The sequence below is a fragment of the Haliotis rufescens genome, unplaced genomic scaffold (assembly GCF_023055435.1).
Source record: "Haliotis rufescens isolate VD_foot unplaced genomic scaffold, xgHalRufe1.0.p SCAF_11, whole genome shotgun sequence".
Lineage (NCBI taxonomy): Eukaryota > Metazoa > Mollusca > Gastropoda > Lepetellida > Haliotidae > Haliotis > Haliotis rufescens.
In genome coordinates this window covers 4,377,308-4,400,324 of record NW_025963791.1, presented here as the reverse complement: position 1 = coordinate 4,400,324, position 23,017 = coordinate 4,377,308, and the positions used below count along the sequence as shown (strand labels likewise).

The window sequence follows — 23,017 nt, the reverse complement described above, 5'->3', positions numbered from 1 at the left end:
TATACTGAACAATAACATGGTCCAAAGTTGGCAGGCATGGGTATAATACATAGCTCCCATTACATTTCCAAACTGATTCTAACTACCCGCTCTAATAAGCGCCCACTGCAATATTTGCATATATATTGGCTGGTGAACAATCCCAATTGGCACCCCTTCCGATTGATCAATGTACACAAGACTTACTTATTTGTGTATAATACACACTCATGTGTTATATGCACCCTTAATTACGGCCAATTAAATTCTGGAAAATATGTTTGTTGTGTATAATACACACAGACTTTTCTTTTGTATAATTTCAGCCTGTCGGCATAAACCACGAAATTTACAATCTTTCAACTCTGGTGTTTTTTTCACCAAAATTATATTCTAATAAGTGCCCCCTATTTCTAATTTTATTACGTCGAATACGGTCATAACTTTTGGCAATATCAAATAGCATCATAATAATCCCATCTCTAGTTTGACAAACATTTTAAGAGAAGGGTTCTCAATCTGCTCCAAGGCTTCTCGAGCTGACTTCCCGCCATCACTGTAATAGTCCTTCAGAGATTCCGCATACGCTATCCACACACAATTTACACATCCACTCATGCAGCAGTCAATGGGAGGTTCAGGGGGGGGACCCTTCCCTGGTATCACGCCCTGAGTCTTGAGGGTGGGCTCCGACATGTCCAGCAACTTGGATTCCGTGCCGACAGTTGCATCAACAGCTTTAGTTTGTATCACAGCTTGATCATCATTTTTATTTGCATTACCTGAGGATGAATGTATTGTTCTCATTGTGAGAGACTTATCACACACTTTTGATATCACTTGAGTTGTACGGTATACTGTTTCCGTGGAAACTGCTGAGTTATGCTGCAGGAGGCGGAGGAGTATTTTCCCACATATACATGATGACGTTGACAACATTCCTCTTGGCAAGATCAGTGGTGTTACAGGCAAATGGATCTGTCAAAGAATTAACAAATTAATAAGCACTGAAACATATTACAGTCATGGATGCAGCTTATGACATCAAGTAATTTAGGATTTCCATTTGTTTGGTTGTTTTTTTTGGTTTATATTTGGAGGGGCTGTGGGGTGGGGTGTTAACGCCACACTTAGCAATATTCCAGCTATATGACCACGGCCTGTACATAATCAGGTCTGGACACGACACTCCCTTCATCAATATTGCGACCAACAATCACATCATCAAAGTTCCAAGTCACCAAGTCTGACTAACCAATTGTTTAGTCACCTCTTACTATGTCCAGCATAGGTTGCGGAGGACAAATCAAATTCTTACCAGGAATCCACACAGGATTTGGGATGAACACATTACACTTCTTATTGATTTTCACCGAAAAAAAATAATTCATTGGACAAGGTTGCTGGTCTTGCGAATTGATGTAATATTTAAACAGTGAGATATAAATGCTAAATCAATTCCAGTATACCTGATCAATCAAAAGAAACTAGCTCTGTGCCATGGGAAGTCATAATATTGCAACTGATGTCAAAGTCAAAAGATTATTTTTCATAACGCTTGTAAAATGTCTTTGCAAATTCTATTGTCTGTTTTATAAGAACTTTATTATTAATTTTGATTAGCTCTGTTCAATAACTAACACATTACAATGTTAAACCGATCAGTAGTTTACACAACTAGCCAATAAAACATAAATATTATCTCGAATATATTCTTCCGGATTTTAACAAATAACCTCTGAAACATTCAGATCATTAGATACGAATTAATTACGCGAGAGTTTACTTGTTACATACTTTCCGGTACACGAAAGATATTCACATTTTCCCGATAAACGAATTATCAGTGAACAGGTTGGCACAATGCATCAGTTTATGATGGAACATTGCCGACGACATTTCGTCCTCGACTTCATCAAGCCGGACTGTCATAACCGGACCAAATACACACTTCGTGCCAGCAACAGCACAGTGTCGACAATTCCAATTCTTTTAACTGGAACTGTGTAATATGTGTATGCAGTAGGCCTACATTTGTTCATATTTATGGCACACCAAAACAATTACACCCTGTTTTTTATAAAGTAAAGTGTTCAACATATCTTTGAAAACTAAGTAGATTTAACTAAGCATAGACAAAGTATTATTCTTAGTAGCCATTTTATAGTTAAGTGGTTGGTTTTAATTAGCATGCAATAAAGACATTTGTACACATGATTATCTCCTTTTTCAAATAACACATTTCACAATTATTACTCTATTCCAATCAATAAACCATGCCATTATTTTAGGGGGGGGGGGGTTATGTCACTTTAATGCGTCTTGGCAATTCGGCACAGACAAATCAGGAAAACGAAAAATAATCTTAGCTGCTGCTTACGTGAGTTATAACATTCAAAGCGTGCAGAGGTATGAGGCTTTATTTCTCGGATTTTTGTGCATAGATAAGATAAGATAAGATAATATTTATTGCAGAAACGTTCCATTACGGGACAGATGCAATTTTAAAAGACAAGACATTATGATTTATATATACATATATACAGACATACATAATTTACATTCCTGTAGACACATACAGAAACAAAATAATCAATATTATATATTTTTATACATAAAATGTCAACGGTTGATTATGAAAGGGTATTTATTGTTTGAAATTATAGATGTGGAAACAAATGCAGTTGATATTGACTGCTTCATTATTTGATAGGATGTATTGAAATAATTTGTCTTCATGACTGTGAACATTTACATTTACATTTTGTCTGGATAGTTTTTCAAAGAGTATATTTCTTTCTCGAGTGTGTTTAATGCAGTGAAGTAAGTAATGTTTTTCGTTATCAATGATTGAACATGTAGAACATAGCCTCTGATGTAGTGGGGTTGGTGGCTTTGTGTGTCTTCCAAGTTCAATATTTAATTTATGGTTACTTAATCTTAGTTTAGAAAAGTGGACTCGATATTTTTTTACTTTACAGTGACTGAGATAGGGTTCTAATTTTATTTCATTTTTAACTATCCTATATGTCCTAAGTTTGTTTCCTGTGCCTCTTGTTGTATTTACATCTTGAAGAGATTCCTTGAAGAGGGAGTTGAATTTAGATTTGATTTTCTCTTTGAATATTGGTGATAGGAAAGCTGAAATACTCAAATTGTGTTTTCCTAAGAATAGATTCAGCTGGTATACCCATCCTAATCGTTTTTTCACCAAATATGTACTTTCTGTAAAAGCGTTCTGAAGTATTATGTTTTTGGAAGAACAGACATGGTGATAAAAAATTTCTATTTTGATTAATACTGTGTAGATAAGGGGGTAGAGTCCTAGTTCAGCTCGGCTTGCCCAGTTATGTGTTGTTTTGTTGACACCTAATATGGATTTACAAAATTTGAGCTGCAGTTTTTCGGGGATAAATGAATCAAAGTTGTTCAGAAGGATTGATTCTACACCCCAGATTTCACTATTATATAAAATTACTGGCTCGATTAATGTTTTAAATAGTTTGCAAGCAAGAGCTATTGGTATATCTTGGTTAAAAATGGTGGACTGAAGCTTGTGGTAGGCCCCTAGGCCTTTTTTCAAGAGAGGTTTAGCACTGTTTTAAAGTTTACCATTTGCTTCGAAGCGTATTCCTAAATAGTTATAACTATCTGTTACTAGTATTTTTGTATCACCTATGGTCCAAGTATTCTTTTCTTCTGTTTTAATTGATTGTCCAAACACTACAACATTTGTTTTATCACTATTAATCTTTAGGTTATTTGTGGCACAAAATACCTTTAGTCCATCAAGTAACACTTGTAGCTTTTGGGGGGAATCGGCAAATAGAACTAAATCATCGGCAAACAACAAATGACAAATGTTGAAACCATTGAGTGTTTTATTATTGCTATCAGATTTGATATAATGTGGAAGGTCATTGAGGAATATATTAAATAATGTGGGAGACAAAATGCACCCTTGTCGTACCCCAATGTTGGATTTAAAGGATTGTGAAACGCCCTTGTCAGTTTTCACTTTATAAGAGATATCACTGTATAGTGATGATATTATTTTAAATATGTTTCCTGAGATTTTATTTGATAATATCTTTGTTAGGAGTAGTGATCTGTCAACTGAATCAAAGGCCTTTTGAAAATCTACAAAGCAAGTGTATAGTTTTTTCTTTTTACTTTTTGTAGAATCTATTAATATTTATGCATATTTAACTTAAAAATTAAGAACACATGCTGTAAAATGCTTTCTTAAAGATTAAAATCATGTATATATGCGCGGGATGTTGATTGGGCAGAAAAGGATTAAAGTTCACTTGATTGTTCATAGCCTGTCATTTCTGCTGCGTTTCATCATACCACACAGTCAATGTTGTTGAAACCTCGCTCGTAGACAGCTAGAACACGCGTGGTATGCGAAACGAATGAAGCGTCCGTACAATCTCCACGGAAGAAATAATTCAGACCAGATTTTAACACCCACTCACCCCTACGTACATCGGATTTTGTCAATTTGGCGTGTCTGGATTTGGTGTGTATCCGTGGTTTGCCAGAATTAATGCAGTGTGTAGCTCAAACGTTTCATTTTATCATGAATTCAAATTAATTTTCGAATGTTAAATCCTGTTACAAAAGAGACCCTGAAAACGATTATCTAAAATAGCATGCCACCACATATCGATATATGTTGTAATTTTAGACAGACAGTTATTATTTTATCGTCAGATTTGTGTATTCATAGGGACAACATGGCGTTATTTTTATTACAGTTTTTTTACTGACAAGTTCTCATGAATATACAAAAGGAAAGTCCTGATTGAATATATGACCAAACATTGTATTTAACAACGAATTACAACTAACAACTTATTTTATGGGTTTATAAAGTTTGGCTCTTCCTTCTGTATCGAGCCATGATAAGGAAGCTGATAATAATACCATCATTTAATGCGCCTGTTTGTGAAAGTAATGACATTGTGTTTGCGTGGGAAGCTTTTGAGGTAAACCTATAGTGTCTCAATCAAGTTATGTTATATATGAAAAAAACATTGTTTTCAGTTGTAGCTTTAATGTATCGGCAGGGGTATCTAGACATTGATTCGCCGTTTAAGTGGCTAAGCCTCTTTGTACAAACGGAAGAATTTACGTCCAAACATAAACTTATACACAGTAAACATTGTTAATCCGGACAAGTCCTTTGTAAGAAAATCGTCCCATGATCTAATTCGAACTCTCATATATCACAGTTCTAAGTTGTTCATGTGGACAGACAAATGTTTATATATACAGCTCATCACTATATATACGGAGTGATGTTTAGCTATATATATAATATCTCTCTTACAAGATAAGCCACTCGGTGGTGTGGTCCGGATTAATGAGGTTTCACTGTATGCCGTACCGCACTTTTACAATACTATACCTATTGCGATATTTTTAGATATTTCCATCAGTGCCAACTCTTATATGACCGATGATAATATAGTTCGTTAGGTGTAGCACGTTTTAGGCATAAATTATATCCCACACCGAAAGACGTGGATATTATATGACTTCCTAACATAAAAGGAAACTTATCTTCTGTACAGAGATTTCAAAGCCATCGCTTATGCTAGTTCGACGTTTTCTACAATCCTAAAAAATTGGGAGTCAATACAAAATAGAAACTTTTTACACTTTTGATGACACATGCCCCGAAGTGAAAACTTGAAAGCAAATCTAAATTTCTTTATTAAAAGAAATGGACTAAATGATCAAATCTATCGCTAATAGCTAATGTTAATAGCTACGAATTTCTCTCAAAACATTTCTTGTTTAAAAATTACAGCAAACGTTAATGAAATGTATATTGTTGTTTAATTTAGCAAAAAAACGTTAAGCTCCAAAGTTATACAATTAACATGATTTACAATAACCTGACATGACTTCTTTCAATCAAATATGAGACTTTCTTTTAAACCACACCTGAATGTATGACGCAGACTGATTTGAAACGAGATGCCGTTACACGGGTTTCGTTACACAGGCGTTACAAGTTTAGCGTGTGACCCTAGCCACCCCCGAAATACAAATAATCCCCAAGTAAAATCGGCTACCTAATAGGTCAGTAACACGGGCCTAATTACAACCGTTTCAACTATTTCCGCAGCCCCAAACTTGTCACAGTCGGTCACACCCACTTCTCCCGCGGCCTACTGACGCATCCTAGAGGCCCGTGTGCAAAAGTTTGTTTCTACCGAAGCCGTCCCCTCACTGGCGAGGAGTTGGATAAAGCTGCGAAGTGGCCCATCGACTTCGAGTACTTACGTCGGACCCGCTACCGTTGTCACAGACGTCGTCATGAGTAACATCGAATTTCAGCCAGCTGAGACAATGACGGTCCAACTGGGCCGTCCAGATTCCGGTACCCCCTGGGGATTCCGTTTGCAGGGTGGGACGGACTTTAGCACCCCTCTCTCAGTGCAAGTTGTAAGTACATATACATTGACACATCCGAGACTCATCTATTTTGTCTGCCGGTGGATGACAGTTATCTGTGAAAAAGTACACGGTACTAATACGTGTATGTATAACATTATTCAGGATAAAAATCGGAGGTGTGACTTATTTGAACTAAATAATGTTATGATGAATCGTCCGTGTTTTTCTCTTACGGTACAGCTGCTAACTTTGATGGTGTTCGTTAGATAGTTCGTTGAGAGCGAGGTCCCGCTTCGGCCAATTATCTGCCTGTAGTAAGGAATCGCTAGCTATATATGGGTAAGCCAAGCGCGTGCTCAAAATACCTGTAACACGAACTTGCCTCACGGCAAAGCTAATAATGTTTTTATATTTCATATCACCCACTAAACAGACGGACCAGCTGATTGCTATATGTACTTGATTGACAGCAATATACTACTGTCGACGCGAAGTACTCACGAATTGATATAGACATCAACTGTGTAATGTGATATAGGGCTGCACAATCAAGAGCTGCCGACACATATTGGGTAGTTATGGCATGATAATAGGTGGGATAACGGTTTACAAGCCTAACACTATGTAAGGATGACATTTCACATGGATAGTTTGTTCAAACATGAGCAACATTGTTTATGCTAGGAATAGATGCATTTATATACCAGGTGGTTGCTGAATAGATTGCCTTTGAACAACAGGTTGCTGTAGTATTGGAATAAATACCACAACAATCTTCTGCAGCAGAAACTATGCAGAGGAGTGGTGTGTATAGAAGGAACAGGAAATTCCACTAGGAATTCTGAGAGAAGTCAATGAGAAAACGTTGTTCAGTTATTTTTGTAACAGCGATAATATATAATTGATACTGATTAAGCTGTACACTTCACCAGATAAAAGTGGCTCATTTTATCAGGAACAGCCAGGAACAGTTTGAACCAGGTCATGCTTGCTGGGGTCATTAAAAAATGCTGAAAATTGGATGCCTGGTGATAAATTTTCTATTTTGGGGTTTTATCTTTTATTGAATTTTAAACACATATTTTGTTTGGAGGAGTTATGAATTACTTTTTATGATTGTAAACATTTGAGTTAAGCCACACAAAAAGCTAGTTTCTAAGCACTTTTTTAAAAGAAAGCTGGGTAGGAACATATTTTTGTTGTATTTGGCATTTCAGTTTCCCAACAGCTCCAGTCATAATTCTTCCACACTTAAAGTACACCCGGACAATTGTAACTGTAGCTGTCCTATGAAATACCTGAGAATAGTTGAGATTAGGGGTGTCATTGATTGGAAAGGATAGTATCGATATAATGACGCAAAAGTATCATGACATATTAATAATAATAAAATTAGTTATTCTGTATGTGTATAAATAACATTTTCCTATCTAGTCCTTCAATTTATCATCTTAATATTAAATATGAACACTGATTGATTAAATGTTTAAGATTGAATTTTCATTGTCCATCTGAACTATGGCTATCATAATAAATGTTAACACTTCTATGGCTGTATATTATTAATTTTGTTTGTTTGTTTAATGCCGCACTCAGCAGTATTCCAGCTATATGACGACAGTCTGTATATAATTAAGTCTGGACCAGACAATCCAGTGATTGATACCATGAGCATCGATCCACACAATTGGGATACAATGACCTGCTTCAACCAAGTCAGCGAGTCTGACTACCCGATCCCGTTAGTTGCCTCTTACGACAAGCATAGTCGCCTTTTACGGCAAGCATGGGTTGCTGAAGACCTATTCTACCCCAGATCTTCAGGGGTCTATTAATTTAGTATCAATATTCATAAATTTGTACTGATACAGCATTGACTTTAAACATTACTGATACATCAATATCACAATATACGATGACATCCATATATAGTTAAGGTGTGAACTGTCACAGCTGGTGACCTCTATTTACCTAATCCTACAAGTACTCACATAGTGAATCACACAGGTACTCTAATTATAGTGATGGACACAGGTAATTGTATGTACTTATGTCTGGTAGATTACAGGTGTGTCTTATTGTAACGGTATCACTGGTTCAAGATTGTGTTTCAGCAGCAGCGAGTTGTGATGCTGAAGCTGAGAAATCTGACTGATGTGTATAATATTAGACAGCAAGATGTGGTTAACATGGCTAAGCCAACCATCCACTGTAAGAGTGTATTTTAAGGGGTTGTGGATTCCTTTAACAAAATGGGATAAAAGCACTTTACTGCTTCATGTAATTTAACATGAACTTACTGTAATCATGTCACCACTACTGTTTTCTAATACAGGACCCTTTTCCATGACCCCCAAAAACATTTCCTTAAAGGGCAAGTTCACACGGAAATGAACCTATTTTTCTTGTACTTTTTCCACATTAAAAGTGTTAACATAGAAGTGTCATAGACAAAAATATAAAAATATCACAATTAATTAACATATTTTTCGCATTAAAACGATTTATATTTTTCACATTTACCAAGTGTTCTATTTCCACAACAAAAACACCATGGCTTATGCCCCTTGCAATATGACGTCATTGGTGCCAATTGATAAACATCATGACGTCATCATGCTTTGTTAGAGCCGCTTCACGTGGTGTAGGTCCAGGTATGTGATTCTAGCGTCTCAGATGCCAGCCAGCATAGTGTTATGCTGAGTCACCACTGCGCCGGAGTGTGTCGTAGGCCATGTTGTTTTACCGCAAACTGGTACTTGATATCTTTTGCGTTGAGAATAGACAGGGACCCAGTTGAATTGGCACCAATTACGTCATAATCTAAGGGGGATAACTCAGGCCTGTTTAGCTCGAAAAACGAAGGCCTCACAACGGCATATCATTTTCACACTATTGTGAGATTCCTACGTTCACTGTGAAAAAAATGAGTGTATATTTTCAAACACAGATACTAATTAATTCTAAAATTGCGTTTTGTTTAGAAAAAGAAAGAAAGTGATTTTTGCGTGTACACTTCCCCTTTAACACTTGTCAGTCTTTGCTACCGGCACAATTTTTCTCTTGTCCAAACCAAACATTTTTGCCTGTTCTTTAGTTTGTTATTCAGATTACCTCGTGAGTGAAATAGTGTTTCTGATTTTATTTTTTACATTTCCACTTATTAATATTTCAATGAATAGATCTTAATAAACATTAGGCCAAATCCAAGTTATTTACCTCCTTTACAGATGACCCTCACCTTTGAAAAAGTAAAAAAATAAGATATTAAAAATGGTGAAAATATATATTTTAGTAAGTATTTTTGTCCAAACTTTGATTTTATGAGTTTTGTTGAAAATTAAACCTCAAATCAACCCTGACAATTTTATTTGTTTTGGCGCTTGGCATTTTGATCAGAAAATCCCATCTTCCTGAGACAAGGGAGTTAACTGACTGTAAAAGTCCAGTTTCCACCCTTTCCAAACTAGGCTGGAATTATGGAGTTATATTTTAGCTGTACTTTGTGCAGTCCAATCAAAATGGCGTAATGAAATCGACATCTGGTTTGTCAACTGTCGTGCAGATTTTGGTCGTTTGCAGGATTTGTAGAGCATGTATACCGCCAACTCGGCGTCAACAGATATTTTCCAAATTTTTCATATCTGTTATCAAGGTGATCATGTGATTTGATGTACTTTGTGAAGTAAGACTAGTTTTATTACAATATAGATTGTGATTAATGATCTGATGCCTTGACAGGCCGCCACCATTTTGTTTGAAGCAAATGCAAGTGATATAAAAGGTGGAATCAGATTGGTCAATAGGACAATGTAGGATGGACATGGAAGGGACATGACTTGTAATAGCCACTGGTGGCGCTACGATTGAGCCCAGTAATTCCAGCCTAGTTCGGTAAAGGGTGGAAACTGGACTCTTACAGACAGTTAACTCCCTTGCCTCTGAGAGATGAGAAACTCCATAATACCCAGTACATGAAATTGATTTGAAGACTTGAAATGTTTATAAATAACCTTTTTATTGTTTGTAATAATGTTTTCAGGGCTACATTTTTACCCTTCATGCATCTACTCATTCATCAACTGATGAAGGGACAAGAAGTAGCCCTGAACGTTTTTTCTCAAACAATACAAAGTTGTCAATAAGGGTTTCTTGTCTCCAAGTTCTTCCAAATTCTGAATGCCAGTCATAGACTTAACCATTGTTAACAAAATGATTCTGTCTGGTGTTAAATAATAATGATTTTGTTTCTCATATTACAATAGAATTTCCCCACTAATTTCAAACAGCAGCCAAAACAGTTACTATTTTGAACCACACTCAGTGTCAGGAACAAATGAAACACGAATTAGTTGTATTTGAACGGTAAACAAGATTATAGTGTTGACAGGATACTGACAGTGTATCCCTCTCGGACCATGGTAGCAGCCTCCATTAACAAGACTGTTGGACAGCATGTGGTGGTTGGTACAGGTCAGAGGTCAGGTCAGGGGTCATATGGAGGCATAACGGGGATCACTTCGCATTGTCCTGTCATGTTATCCTTACTGGTAACATCTCACCTGTATCAGGCTGGCTGTCAGGTGCCATTGTTGACTTGTGGTGTCGGCATGGTTACGAAAAATGTCAGTGTAACTGATGTTCTCCAGAGCTGATATATGGGGTGTATCAGGTACATTTAAAGCCGAAACGGTCACCTAAACAAATAACATTTGGACAGTTTGACTCTGAATATTTGGGGGTAGTGGGGTGGGGGGTGTTTGGCATAAGATTGTGTGGTATGTGTAGTTTAATTTGGAGAAATCAATGCTTAATCTCTAAGAAGTGCAGGATAATACTATCGTCACAGTAACAAAAGATTTCTTGATCTGGATAAGCAATAAAAGTCATAAAAATTATGAAGTTTTTATTTATTAAGAAACTACTGTCACGATTCTATTGAAGGAAACAAGGAAGATCGTAAACACAAAGTCAGGAAATAGAAATTTTTATTATTATTTTGTAATGCCCTTTTTATTACTAATTTTTTATTTTTATTGAAAGACACACATTTGATGAGAAAAATGAACATATATGTACCGGTATATCGGTATATACAACAGTAGTGGCTGAGATTATTATATCTTAGAACTGAGTTACATTTGGGAAGCATATTATTGTGTTTCTGGGAAGCAATGTTGCCTAAGATGCTGCGGGAATGATTATGAGGATGAAGACATTGATTATGATGTCATTGATGATGAAATTAGAGATGCTGAGGAAGATTACAATGTGAATGATGCTGGTGTATTCTCTGCTTCTGTCACTGTGAGGATGGCGATTAGGCCAACAGGTAAACATTTAGAATTCAGGTAATGTGCCTGAAAGGGTAACAAAGCAAAAGGATGGGCTGTAGAGCGTAATGAAATTTTTAGGAGCAGGTTTGGTAGTCGAGTAGTTAAAGAATTGATCTTCATGCTGAAGGCCTGGGCTTGATTTGCCTCATGGGTACAATTAGAGAGCCTCCCTGTGATATTGCTGGAGTATTGTTTCATGCATGTTTGTTTGTTTGTTGGTTGGTTGATGCCACACTAAGCAATATTCCAGCTTTATGATGGCAGTCTGTAAATAATCAAGTCTGGACCAGACAATCCAGTTATTGACATCATGAGCATCGATCTACGCAATTGGGATACGTGGACATGCATCAGCCAAGTCAGCGAGCCTGACCACCCCATCCCGTTGGTCACCTCTTACAACAAGCATAGTCACCTCTTACGGCAAGCATGGGTTTTCTGAAGACCAATTGTAACCCGGATCTTCAAGCATGTAAAACCTTACTCATTCACTCTTTCATGTTTCCTTCTTCTTTTTACCTGATTGTATGTGGATGATGATAATCATACAATAACTACACTCATGATGAAGGTAATTAATTAGCCATCTTTGATTATCATAATTGTGAATCAATTATTGGATTTTCATCCCTGCCCACCTCGCTACCACACCCACCTCGCTACCACACCTACCTTGCTACCACACCCACCTCACACAGCTGTATTTCGACCAAGTAACTTCAGAGCTAAGAAAAGTTGGTATTTGTGTTGCCTTCTTTGTCTATTTGATGAAATACACTGCATAGTCCAACCAAACATCATGCTTAACTAGAATCAAATCTCTAAACAGTTAATATACACACATGCCTTACATACTTTGTTAAACGAAATAAATCTATGAAAATATAAAATCCTCCCTCCTAACATTTTTGAAAAGTGTGGATGAAAATTTAAGCTTCGCTTATCATCCATCCAGAGTGTATCTGACATTTGACCTGACTGGGTCAAGGGTCAGTGATTTGAGGAATGCCATTAAAGTTAACGCCAGATACGATCCTGATGAAACTGCAGTGGCTTGCTGAGGCCAGCTATCTGTGGCTGTCAACTCAAGACTACCAGTGCACATTCTTTGAGTGAAGACAACAGTTAAGGTCAAGTGACAGTGTGTTGAGTCGCCTGGCTGGGTAGGTCCATTCATACCCATATAGCATTTCTAATGTGCAACACCACAAAGGAACAGCTTGTGAATGGGGTTGAGGATTTGCCTGGTATTTACATGGTGGCTGGGTATGATTGGCCACTTTCATTTGTGGACAGGCCATGGGTGGCTGTAGATATAGATGGACATGATTGTTGGTTTGTTTGAAATGAAAAATTGTTGACTTGTTATTTAAACAGTGTTGGCACCTGATATGGATCACTGACCATACTGACCACAGAGGGAGGGGTGAGCAGGCTCTGTGCATGTCCCTAGACCTAAGTCGGCCTCACTCCCTGAACCATATTATTTTCCCAGGCCTAGACTGACATTCAGTCCCAGAAATAAAGTTATCTTATTTAGAAATATATATCTACAAAATAAAAAGAATAAAATCCAAGTAGAGCCCAGAACAATTCTTAATTTCTAGAGCTGAGGCAATCAAGAATTGCCAAATCATTCTAGACTTGAGTTGGACTCTTTTTCAATCTTTTTTCTCTTGGGTCTGGGAGACAGACTAGCCCAGGCCTCACTGTAACGGAAAAGCACTAAATGAAGCAAGTCTAGATTTCGCCAAGGCTCTGAATCTCCCATCTCATTATGGGTCAATTTTAACTTAAATGGAGTTTTTTGTTTCTATCAATACTATATATTTTCAGAGACGAAGCGTTAGCCTACTCAGACCTTAGCACAGAGATATCATAACTGAATAAACGATCTGATTGTAATGAGACTGACAGATATTATAAGACTGAAGTGTTATATACGGTAACTTATTCTCAAATTGACTCACTCATTGCCATTGAAATGGATACTCATATTGTAAACTAAAATCCATACTGCATGTGACATACACAAAGTTAGTATTCCTGACATTACACATTAATGTGACCTCAAGGTCCAGTTGAAAGTGTCCAGTATAGTTAACGGAGTGAGTGGGGTGTGAGTCACTTACTTGTCTGGAGAATTACTGTATAAGGATGAGACAATGTTCTGGTCGAGTGCCCCCCATTCTCCCCAAAGTGGTCATTAGCTAGACTTGCACAAGTCTCTAAGGCAATAATTATTAGTTTAAATCATAATTTCTAGATTATATAAATGATAAGAACAAGTTGGCCCTATAAAAGACTGGCATCCTTGTGCTGTTCGCTTATCTAGACTTGCCTGTTATGAGGACAGAATTACTACACATCCATGGACTTACCTTTCAGTACAGCCTTGGAGCAAGGCTAGACACTAGTCACAATAACAAACTGTTACCCAGCCTGTTTATGGCGCCCTTAAACTCCACTCAGCTGAGTCACTGGGTATGTGAAGCAGGTCTACTGCATTTAATGGAAATATTATGTGACAGTGGTGAGTGGATTACTGACGGTTGAATTAAGGAGCCCCTCGGTAGTACAGTCATACAACTGCTGGATTGGTGATTCAGTTTGGAGGACTTGGAAATTTGCTACCCATAGCGTGTAGCGTCTTAAGTCACACTCCCAACTTTATAGTGTTACTGTGAACATACTAAACCAACTATTGATTGATATAATGAGTGAATGTTATTTACATAGTGCTTATATTACCCTGTAAATTATTAATTATGGGCCTGGCAAACCAGTGGTTGATAGCTTAACAACAATTCACATTGTTCGGGTACGATGACACTCTAGTAGACAGGTATCACTCATCTTGATCCTCATCCTAGACAGCTGCTTCTGTTCTACAGGGAGCCTGGTATGACTAGTACAAAACTTTGAAATATACAAATGTAGTATGATATCTTAGTGGGTAACCCAAAAAACATTTCAGGTCCAAATATTGGCCTTATGCAACCATACATCTTTATCTTTGAGGACAACATCCTATCAATAGTCCTATCACTTTGATATATGCTGGTCAGTCCAAAGTGGTTTTCATAAAAGTGTTTAATTGGTAGCATATGTCATTAAAGACAAAGACAACTAGAGCTGTTATGGCAGTAATTTTATTGGTTGACAAATTTAGGTTTGAGAAATAGGTTTACCTTCATTAAAAATATTCCAGTATGATTTATACAAGTCAGCAAGGATGTATCTTTTTCATTTCATGTGATAACATCCACTAAAAATTAAAAACATATTGTTTTAAATATTTTGTTTGTTTAATATATACTATTCAAAAGAAGTTCAAGAACATTTTTTCATGAAAAAAGTCAGGAGTTCTTTAACTTTTGAGTTGCATATTAGGGAAAGAGATTTGGTTTATTTGAAAGCTCTGCCAAGTTTATAAATGGCTGCTCAGATTAAAGATTATCAAGTAGACTGTGTAGTCAAGAAGTGTGTTCTGGTAAAATTACCGAACCTAAAATAGAGTACAAACAACCAAACAATTATTTACAAGGTGGATGGATAGATTATCCACTTACCGCAGGCTTTAATCTGTTAATCCATGTGTGACTAAGGGGGCTAAGGGGGATTAAGGAGATTCCGGATGTGAACATAACCTGTCGGTGACGAATCATCTCCTAATTCTCCCTACCTGATGGTATGTCAAACACCTCGGGACACGGGCTTATTCCCCAGATAATTGTGATGTTGAATTCCGAGTTACACCTAATCACCTCTCCTATATTGTAATACCATGTATCTCATGTTGCCTTAGCAGGGGTGATCTATGAGGATTGTTGGGTAGAACAGGTCTCTTACCACATAGTGATCTTAGTGCGAAAAGGATCGTAAGTCCCCATACTTTTCATATAGACATATAGAAATGCGTACCAACAAGAAACTTCTAAAACCACTGACATAGTGTATGAACCAATGGAGGCAACAAATAATACTCACATCCATTCCACAGGTGATCAATGCGCTAAGACCTTCGTAAGTCCCATACTTTAACATAGACATGCAATCATCATAGTGCTAAGATTCCTTTGTGAATGGGGGGTGGTCGGGTAGCCTTGTGGTTAAAGCGTTTGCTTGTGACGCCGAAGACCCGGGTTCGATTCCCAACATGGGTACAATGTGTGAAGCCCATTTCTGGTGTCCCCCGTTATGATATTGCTGGAATATTGCTAAAAGCAGCATAAAACCCAAACTCACTCACTTGTGAATGGGTCCTAGGTCTCCAGCAACCTGTGCTGGTCATAGTAAGAGGTGACTAAATGACTGGGTGGTAAGGCTTAGTGATTTGGAATATAGTGTCATTGGACCTGGTAGAAGTGGATCTCCGTTCCACAATGACAAAAGTAAACATGAACTCTATGATACGAGCTGAGGATGATGATGAGTGAAGCAACATTATGTTATGTTTGTTGTTTACACCACACTCAGCAATATTCCAGCTATATGATGGCGGTCTGTAAATAATCGAGTCTGGACCAAAACCACTGACATTGTGTATGAACCGATGGAGGTGACAAATAATATGCACATCCATTCCACAAAGTGATCTTAGCGCTAAGGTGATCTGAGTCCCATGCTTTTAGCGTGGACCTATGATACTTGTAGCGCAATAGTCACTTTGTGAAATGCGTACCAACAAGAAACTTCTAAAACCACTGACATAGTGTATGAACCAATGGAGGCAACAAATAATACTCACATCCATTCCACAGGTGATCAATGCGCTAAGACCTTCGTAAGTCCCATACTTTAACATAGACATGCAATCATCATAGTGCTAAGATTCCTTTGTGAATGGGGGGTGGTCGGGTAGCCTTGTGGTTAAAGCGTTTGCTTGTGACGCCGAAGACCCGGGTTCGATTCCCAACATGGGTACAATGTGTGAAGCCCATTTCTGGTGTCCCCCGTTATGATATTGCTGGAATATTGCTAAAAGCAGCATAAAACCCAAACTCACTCACTTGTGAATGGGTCCTAGGTCTCCAGCAACCTGTGCTGGTCATAGTAAGAGGTGACTAAATGACTGGGTGGTAAGGCTTAGTGATTTGGAATATAGTGTCATTGGACCTGGTAGAAGTGGATCTCCATTCCACAATGACAAAAGTAAACATGAACTCTATGATACGAGCTGAGGATGATGATGAGTGAAGCAACATTATGTTATGTTTGTTGTTTACACCACACTCAGCAATATTCCAGCTATATGATGGCGGTCTGTAAATAATCGAGTCTGGACCAGACAACCCAGTGATTGACATCATGAGCATCGATCCACGCAATTGGGATAAGATGACATGCATCAACCAAGTCAGCGAGCCTGACTACCCGATCCCGTTAGTCGCCTCTTACCACAAGCATAGTCACCTTTTATGGCAAGCATGGGTTGCTGAAGACCTATTCTTTCCCTGATCGTCATGGGTGAATAACTGTAATGGGGGAAACTGTGAACATTGCCTTTAAAAAAGTGTGTTGCTGTATATACTCCAATGTTTTCTGTCATCTTAGACATGATGTAATATGACAATGAAACAAACAATCTGCAACAGTGTCGAGCCATGATGGATTTCTCTTGTCAGCTGAAGGTCGTGTCAAAACTGTTTTATTTGTTACCAGAAAGATCTAAACTGTTCTTGTTGTAAAATATACAGAGGTTAAGATTGACTTGTTTTATTGAAGTAATTAGTGACATGTGGGAATTTTGACCGGGGACATTATGGCCTGATTTTTATATTTGGGATTGGTTTACGGATTTATGTGCCAAAAGTTCAGGCTGGTTGGTCGAAAGAAAAAGAAAAAAATCTAATCAGTCTAATTTCGATTATTGTTTTGATTTCCTCAAAATGTCAAGTAGGTAGGAAAAAACAAATTGGGGCTGGATTTTTTAAGATAGAAATCAATAGGTTTTAATTATAGTATTTTAAATAATTTATTTATGTTGAGAGGGATAGTAATTGAGTTGGAATTTTTATCATTTTACTAATTTCTGCTTGTTTTAACGGGAAAAAAATGCTTTTGTGTGAAACAAATCACATTTCAATTGCTGTGAGTCTGCAGATTCATAAACTAAGTTTTAAAAATGTCTAGCCTCACATAACATTAGTCGTACATATATCAATCAAGATTAATACCAGTTTGGCCAGTTTCAGTAAACAATTTATGACAACCAAGCTGGTGATCTGGTACTTATGTTTACAGTTTACTGGCTACTGTAAGAGCCAGATAGAATGGTGGCTACACACAAAATCAGGATAGTCTCCCACTAACCACACTGCAGAGCCAAGTCACGACAATCAATATGTACACACTCCGCCTCATCAAATGATGCATGAAAGTATAGCCACAGGATAATAGCTACGGAATATAAGAACAGAATAGCTGAAGTGTGAAATAACATGTAAGTTAGAATACTATGAGCCATTACTGCAGAAACATTTGAAGAATGTCATGAATTCTGCAGGCCCTTGACTGTGGAAGCATGTGGCCGCCAGACACAGAGATTATCTGTAGTTTCTGTTTATGGTGACCGGTTGTCTGGTAATTGGAGGGGAATGATTCAACCCTGATAAGCGGAGAACTAACAGGTCCCCACCCCCCACCCTCACCCCCAGGGCTTGCTGATTGATACAGGTGTCATGTTTACACAGCGCAGTTGTGTTTCTTGAAGATTTTTTATTGACCTTATTGTTTTAGATGATATGAATAAGGCCACACTTTTTAAATTTTGTTTCACAGATTTATTCCAGCTTTTCAACACAAGGTCAGTCGACATGGAAAAAAATAGCTATGTCAATCATTTTCGTTCTGACATGGTGTTAAAACTGCGGCTGGCTTCTTGAATCACTGATAGTGATGCAGACATGGGATTTATGATAACATTTTATATAAGAGGGTCTATGTTACTAGCTTGAGACATAATAAAAAATATATATTTTTATGTTTAATTTATTTCATTTCCAGCTGCTTTTCAGTAGGGACAGCAGGCCTGTGATGTGTGTGTTTTTAAGTTTTAAAGTAGGCTGAGTAGGCTAATTTCCAGTCCTCGGTCCTGGGCTGCCCTCTCTAGTTGTTTCCAAAGCAAGAAATAAATAGTTCTATCTTTATGAAGAGTTAACTAGACCCAATGACCTAATAAAAACTGTATTTGAGTAAATAATTAGGTTACAGTTTTCCACCTCATTGACAAATCACCCACAGTGTTCATGATGGGGACGAATGTTTACAGTTGTCGCTTCATGTTCTATCTGCACTATATTGTGTCATGAGTGAATATTGAGTAAGGTGTCAGGCTTTGGTGAATACATGTATTGTACACAAACTGTATTGTGTTGCCCAGAGGAATGTCGACACACCTCTCGCCAGGAAAATAGACCATATGAAAGGGCCTTTGTGATCCTTCCTCTTAGATCAGGGGCAGGGTCAAAGGTTATGCAGTGTGAGGTCATAGCAGACCAGGCTATGTAGTTGGCTGAGCATGAATCCCACGGATGGGAGTGTAGGTATGGCAAACACACATAACACAAACGGGAAATGAAACTACGTCAATTTGATTTATTAATATGCTCATTATTGTTGCAACTATTTTGAGCTGTGGTGTGTTCTCTCCCTAAACAACATGTTCTCAAACAGCATAACACAGGATAATCTTCATGTATAAGTTAAGTCAAGAAGGAAGTTTGTAGGACAATGCTATACACAATTATATTTTAATCAGAGAATTCACCACACTGTGTCGGTACATTAACCACAAATAGCATCAGCTGTGCACAGTGGTTTGTGTTGCCCATACTTAAAATCACATTCACAATTTAATCAAAATCACATTCACAATTTAATCATACTGGAAGGTTCAAGGACAACAGAGGAAAACGTGCTGCTGAATTTGTAATTAATTGTTAGACAAGCTAAACTTGACAAGGATCATGCTTATTCAATCACTGGCCCTAAATAAGGACAAACATCATGAAAGACCTCTTGAAAGACCTGACACTATTATGAGTGAAAGTACGTGATATGATTCATGTATTATAGAAAGTGAAAGTGCCCAGATGGTGACCTAATCGTACAGGGGAATTTCATGCAGTAAGGATGTCTGCTTTAGTTACATTTCTCTGTGAAGATCCAGATAAAAAAACGATCATCAGCGATCCATCCTTGTCCCAGTGGCACAGGATTGGGGGGGGGGGCAGGTTTGCTGATTCGGTGGATGCTTGTCATATCCTAGTTGTGTAGATCATAGGAGTTGACATCCATAAATTTTCTTTTAAACTACCACCGTGGTAGAGCATTCACCTGGAGAGTGGAAGGGCAGTGGTTCCATTCCGGCCATGTCACACCAAACGCGTTAGAATATGGTACTTGTTGTTACCCTGTCGGGCACTCCTCATAAAGGGGCTAAAATAAGGACTAGTCGGTAGAAATCAACATCCAGTTTGTCAACTGCAGTGCAGATTTTGGTTGATTCCATGACTTGTTAAGCATGTGTACGTCAACTTGGGGTCAACAGATATTTTCCAAAATGCTTTCGTGTTTCTTATCAAGTGTGCTCATGTGATTTAATGCAAAGTAAGACATGTTTTATTACAATATAGATCTTGATTATCGATCTGATCATCTTGATTTGGCGCTGCCATTTTGTGTGAAGGAAATGCAAGTGATAAGGGAGGTTGAATCTGATTGGTCAGTACCAGGGACATAGAAAGGATATAACTGGTAATAGCCACTGGTGGCTCTGCAATCGAGCCAAGAAATTCCAGCCTTGTTCAACAAGGGTGGAAACTGGACTTTTACAGTCTGTTAACTCCCTTTCCTAAGGAAGATAAACATAGCAATGAACCTGAGAAATGAGAGACCTATATTACTCATTACCTGGGACAGGACTATATGCAAGTGGTGCGCCCGAAAAGTGCACCGCATGCTGAAGGCTGTGTATATATAGCAATGTACATATTGCACTGGTTCCAAATAGACACTCAGAGGTTTAGCTGAAACATGATCTCATTCCTACCTGCCGAGCTGCCATGCTGGGCGGGACATGACGTCATGGCACTGTCATGTTCTGTTCATTTTCATACCTCTGTGTGAATGTGTTGATGTGTGGAGTTTCACTATTGCAAGTTCTAGAAGTTTATGTTCTGTTATCTATAAACAATCCAGTTTATTGAGTCAAGTTGAGTCAAGTTACACCAATCTCTGAAGACAAAATATTGGTCTGTAAATTTAATTCCCAACATAGATATGATACATGAGTTGCACATTTAACTGGGTCCCATTAATTGGCAAGCCATGACCAATCATATTTTTTTTATATCCCCCCCCCACTTATTTTTTGTCACAAAAATCCATAAACCGAAAAAAAAAAATGTCTAGCCCGATAAAAATATGGAACTGTCTTGTTTCTTCTCATCAATGCTCGTCAATATTCCTGACTACATGCCTTCGTATCTAATAAAACTTTTGTGCTTACATTTGACGCGGTAGTCAACCATCTGTTTTTCAATATACATGTGGTACATATGGTGGTAGAAGTAGGTAGGGAGACACTTATTTAGGATTATACTGCCTTAAGCTATGGAAATACTTCAGAGTCAACATATAGCAGCTGGCGCCAGATGCATCAACCAAAGGGTGTCTGAGAATGGTAGAGTCTGCAGACAAGCAATGTAGTGGAACAGTCTTGTGACTGGCAGGTCATGACAATTACGAATATTTATTAGTGGAAAGATAACAAAGGGATGATTGTTGGTGATGATGAATTACTTTGTAGGAGGTGGAATTATTATTCAAATATTACAAAAAGTATATGAAAGTGTCAACATTGTAATTTGTGGGAGACATGTTGGTATATATTCATGTTTCACCTTCAGGGATAAGGAGATGTGATGAAAAATACACTGAAGCAGCTTGTATACATATGGACTGTGTTTAATGGCCACCAACTCAATGTGCCCTTCTAGGATACATGGGGCATGTGGGTGACCCAGACATCTTGGGTATCTCAATCTTCTCTGCAGAGTTGCCTCTCTTAGATGTGCTGGATCTTGGGTTCTAATCCTATAATCATCATAATTATGTGGTTAGGTTTGTCAGCAATAAACTCAAGTCATGGATTTCATCAAAGTGGAAAATGTCTAAGACCTGCATTATTTCAGGTTTTCCTCCAGAATTAAGCATTAAATCAAACACTCACTCACTCTAAGATATATCCATTCTGTGTGTCCCTTGCCTCACCCATTAACATAAAGCCGTGCTTCTTTTATGTTGTGGATCAACCAAACAAACGAAAAGCTTCCAATCTTCAAATTTGTATAAATAGTTAAAGGTTTCGTATTTGTATTTAAGACAGAAAGTAATTTAGATGCTCAAATTTATTTTCAGAAACAACAATTAGGTATGGTGGATTTACATGTATTACTTGTATACACATTTTCCTATACACACTGGGCATTTCAATATTGCATGGAATTCTTTTTAACATGTTTAACATTATGTTATCATTTTGTCTTTTGAGAATTTCAAACAGGCTTCATGTCAGGCTTTAAGGGAGGAACATCCTCCATAGCACTCTTGGGTCATTAAAAGTCTATTTCTAATGGTCATATTTAGTGTTTCCGTGAAAATGGGACATGTAATTAGGGTAGTTATTGACTGATATGTTGATATACATAATACAATGTGCTTTGACGATAAACAAACTGTTTTGGAAACGTTGCTAGGACACTTATTGTCCCAACGCCAAGGCTTGTGTCCCTTTTACCATGTTAACAATCCCAGATGTCGCCTACTTGAGGAGATAGGTATTGCCCAGGCTATGGATGTTACCTTCAGGCAGAAGAGCTACCAAAGATGGAGCTACTGTTATTATTGACTGGTCTCATTAAGAAATGTCTTTTTTTCTGATTTCACATTTTCAGTCAATTTACGAAAGCTGTTTCTCTGTGCAGGTCCAGCCAAACAGTGTGGCTGAGCAGTGTGGCCTTCTGGCAGGGGACGCCATCTTGAGAATCAACGCTGAAAACACAGACAACTTGACACATGAAAATGCCAAAATGGAAATAGTGCGCTCAGGGAATAACATCGACATGCTCGTTGCCAGGTATGCTGGAGATCTGCTTGATATATAGCAGACACTTGAATGATATTAGGAAATGAAGGTCAGCAGAGAGTGTTATTGCTGTGTGCTATGATGCCTTCATCAGGGGTCTGGGTCAGCATGGATGCCCATGGCCACGAGAGTGGCT

At 37.8% G+C, this 23,017-nt stretch overlaps 2 protein-coding genes across 4 annotated transcripts in view; one reads left to right on the top strand and one right to left on the bottom strand.

The window, feature by feature from the left end:
* Positions 1-304: 304 nt before the first annotated feature.
* LOC124134321 overlaps positions 305-23,017 on the bottom strand; it is a 49,066-nt gene continuing 26,353 nt past the window's right edge. Inside the window, exons 1-2 of one of the 2 annotated variants that reach the window (XR_006861080.2) lie at positions 1,777-1,910; positions 819-957 (exon numbers count right to left, since the gene is read on the bottom strand). Coding sequence is in view for 1 of the 2 variants with exons in the window: in XM_046499077.2 (XP_046355033.1) it covers positions 445-957 (513 nt within the window). In the remaining variant the exon portion in view is untranslated. Of the gene's footprint in view, positions 958-1,776; positions 1,911-23,017 lie in introns of those variants that run through there. The other variant, XM_046499077.2, reaches the window with a different exon arrangement.
* The window catches only part of LOC124134320 (PDZ and LIM domain protein 3-like), a 30,587-nt gene continuing 13,760 nt past the window's right edge, over positions 6,191-23,017 (top strand). Inside the window, exons 1-2 of one of the 2 annotated variants that reach the window (XM_046499074.2) lie at positions 6,191-6,441; positions 22,721-22,872. In XM_046499074.2, the coding sequence (XP_046355030.2) occupies positions 6,313-6,441; positions 22,721-22,872 (281 nt within the window). In that variant the 5' untranslated portion in view covers positions 6,191-6,312. The remainder of the gene's footprint in view (positions 6,442-22,720; positions 22,873-23,017) is intronic. The other variant, XM_046499075.2, reaches the window with a different exon arrangement.